At 44.4% G+C, this 3,090-nt stretch overlaps 1 protein-coding gene across 1 annotated transcript; it reads right to left on the bottom strand.

Moving 5' to 3' along the window:
- Nucleotides 1–1,087: 1,087 nt before the first annotated feature.
- LOC138881064 (uncharacterized) lies at nucleotides 1,088–1,429 on the bottom strand. Its single transcript, XM_070161264.1, has one exon. The coding sequence runs from the start codon at nucleotides 1,427–1,429 to the stop codon at nucleotides 1,088–1,090; it is 342 nt and encodes a 113-aa protein (XP_070017365.1).
- Nucleotides 1,430–3,090: the final 1,661 nt, after the last annotated feature.

The following is a 3,090-nucleotide window of genomic DNA, read 5'->3' as shown; positions in this document are numbered from 1 at the left end:
GGCTTGTAGACTCCCTAGGACAGAACTACTCCGATACCACTTTTGTCACGACCCAAACCGATGGACCGATGGGCACCCGATACCTTACTCAACCGAGTACCAATGTAATGTATCTTTCTTATTACATCATAATAGGTAAGTGGACCAGAAGGGGCGTCATGAGATAACTAGAGTAAACATGAGGGGATACCCGACATAGAACGAGCCAACCTGATATAGAAACTCGTACCTATGACTTATAGGCCTATAAGGCCAATGTGATTCATTATATACTTCAAATATAGGCCGACAAAGCCATAAAAGTATCCGTATACATGACATCTATCTACAAGCCTCTAAGAGTATATACTTATCATAAAGGTCAGGACAGGGTCCCGCCATACCAAACAATACACGTTTAAATAATACTGACCAAACAAGCAACTCCGGAGCAAACGGAGCATACCAACATCTTCCGCTGAGCTGATAGCCTACTTGGAGGACTCTCGACCTGTCTATCGGGACTTGCGGGCATGAAATGCAGCATACCCAAACAAAAGGGACGCCAGTACGAATAATGTACCGAGTATGTCTGGCACATAAATAAGTACATAAAAGACATGGAAGAAATTTAGAGTAAATAGCTCAACCTGTAAGTCTAGATAACTTTGTAAATCATGAATATTTATAATGTCATACATATGTGTATGAATGTCATGTCATGCATAGGTACATGTGTTCATAATATCATCAAGCCTCTTAGGGTATTTCATCATATCATCTCGGCCAACAACAACAACAAACCCAGTTTGATCCCAACAGGTGGGGTCTGGGGAGGGTAGTCTGTACGCAGACCTTACCTCTACCTAATGCAGGTAGAGAGGCTATTTTCAATAGACCCTCGGCTCAGGAAGGACAACAAGAAGAAGTGGAAAGCAAGGAAGGAAGAGAAAAGAAAGGGGGGAATAAAGGATAAGTAGTACCAAATAATAGCAGCAGGGAATACAATACCTGAGGCGAACACAACCACCTAATGTAATATAAATCTAAGAATATGAAGGGACATGCATGCTACTAAGAATTTCGGTGAACAACTCTAAACTACCTACTAACCTTCTACCTTAATCCTCGACCTCCACACCCTCCTATCAAGGGTCATGTCCTCAGTGAGATGAAGCAGCGCCATGTCATGTCTAATCACCTCTCCCCAGTACTTCTTAGGCCTACCTCGACCTCTTCTCAAACTCTCCATTGCCAACCTCTCACACCTCCTGACAGGAGCATCAATACTTATTCTCTTAACATGTTTGAACCATCTCAGCCTTGTCTCCCGCATCTTGTCCTCCACGGAGGCTACTCCCACTCTGTCCCGGATAGCTTCATTCTGAATCTTATCTCTCCTGGTATACCCGCACATCCATCTCAATAGCCTTATCTCTGCTACTCTCATTTTCTGCAGGTGGGAGTTCTTGACTGGCCAACACTCAGCCCCATATAGCATAGCCGATCAAACCACCACTCGATAAAACTTACCCTTAAGTCTTAGCGGCACATTCCTATCACACAAAACACCGAAAGCGAGCCTCCACTTCATCCATCCCGCTCCGATGCAATGTGCGACATCTTCGTCAATCTCCCTGTTACCCTGGATAATAGACCCGAGATACTTAAAACTCGCTCTCTTGGGGATAACTTGAGCATCAAGCTTAACCTCTACATCTGCATTATGGTTCCCGTCACTGAATTTGCACTCCAAGTATTCTGTCTTGGTTCTACTCAGTTTGAAACCTTTAGACTCCAAGGTCTATCTCCAAACCTCCGACCTCGCATTAACTCTGCTACGCGTCTCGTCAATCAACACTATATCATCAGCAAATAGCATGCACCAAAGAACCTCCCTTTGGATGTGTCGTGACAGTACATCCATCGCCAAGGAAAATAAAAATGGGCTAAGAGTCGATACCTGGTGCAACCCCATCACCACAAGGAAATGCTCCGAGTCACTCCTACAGTCCTCACCCGAGTCTTAGCATCATCATACATATCCTTAATCACCCTAATGTACGCTACCGGAATGCCACTGACCTCCAAACACCTCCACAGGACCTCCCTCAGTATTTTATCGTATGCTTTCTCAAGGTCAATAAATACCATATGCAAATCATTCTTCCTCTCCCTGTACTGCTCCACTAATATCCTTACAAGATGAATCGCTTCTGTAGTCGAATGCCCCGGCATTAATCCAAACTGATTCTCGGAAATAGACACGCACATCCTCACCCTGGCCTCCACTACCCACTCCCAAACCTTCATAGTGTGACACAACAACTTGATGCCCCTATAATTGTTGCAATTTTGGATATCACTCTTGTTCTTGTAAAGCAGAACCATCGTACTCCACCTCCATTCTTCGGGCATCTTTTTTGTCTTAAAAATAACATTAAATATCCTAATGAGCCACTCCAAACCTGCCCGCCCCGCGCTTTTCCAGAATTCCACCGGAATTTCATCTGGCCCTGTCGCTTTGTCCCTGCACATCTTACGCATTGCCCTTTCCACCTCCTCTACCGTAATCCACCTACAATACCCAAAATCCTACCAACTCTCGGAGTGCTCCAACTCTCCCAGCACAATGTGTCTATCCCCCTCCTCATTCAACAGTTTATGGAAGTATGACTGCCATCTTCTCCTAATAAGTTCCTCGTCTATCAACACTTTTCCATCCTCGTCCTTGATGCACTTGACTTGGTCTAAGTCGCGGGCTTTCGTCTCCCTAACCTTGGCTAACCGGTACAACCTCTTGTCCCCGCCTTTGCCCTCGAGCTCCTCGTACAAATGAGCAAATGCCGCGTTCTTAGCCGTTGTAAGGCTAACTTCTCCTCTTTCTTTGCCTTTCTGTAACACTCCCAATAAGTCCTTTTTTCCTCCTCGTTCATATCATATATATCATTCCAAAAGAAAAGAAGGGATAGCCTTAACATACCTGAACCGATTCTCTTTTGCGGAAACACATAACGGCGGATCGAAGTAGGGAAAACTTCGTATAATATTCTTGAGAAAGATTGTACCGAGTTTTATTTTTGAATTAATATAACACGTTGGATCTTGTAG

The sequence above is a fragment of the Nicotiana sylvestris genome, chromosome 11 (genome assembly GCF_000393655.2).
Source record: "Nicotiana sylvestris chromosome 11, ASM39365v2, whole genome shotgun sequence".
Taxonomy (NCBI): Eukaryota; Viridiplantae; Streptophyta; class Magnoliopsida; order Solanales; family Solanaceae; genus Nicotiana; species Nicotiana sylvestris.
Note: the sequence above shows the minus strand (reverse complement) of the source record. Positions and strands in the feature narration are given on the sequence as shown.

Excerpts from the sequence above, each read along its gene's own strand:
- LOC138881064 (XM_070161264.1), bottom strand. The coding sequence starts at position 1,429 with ATGAGAGTAGCAGAGATAAGGCTATTGAGATGGATGTGCGGGTATACC.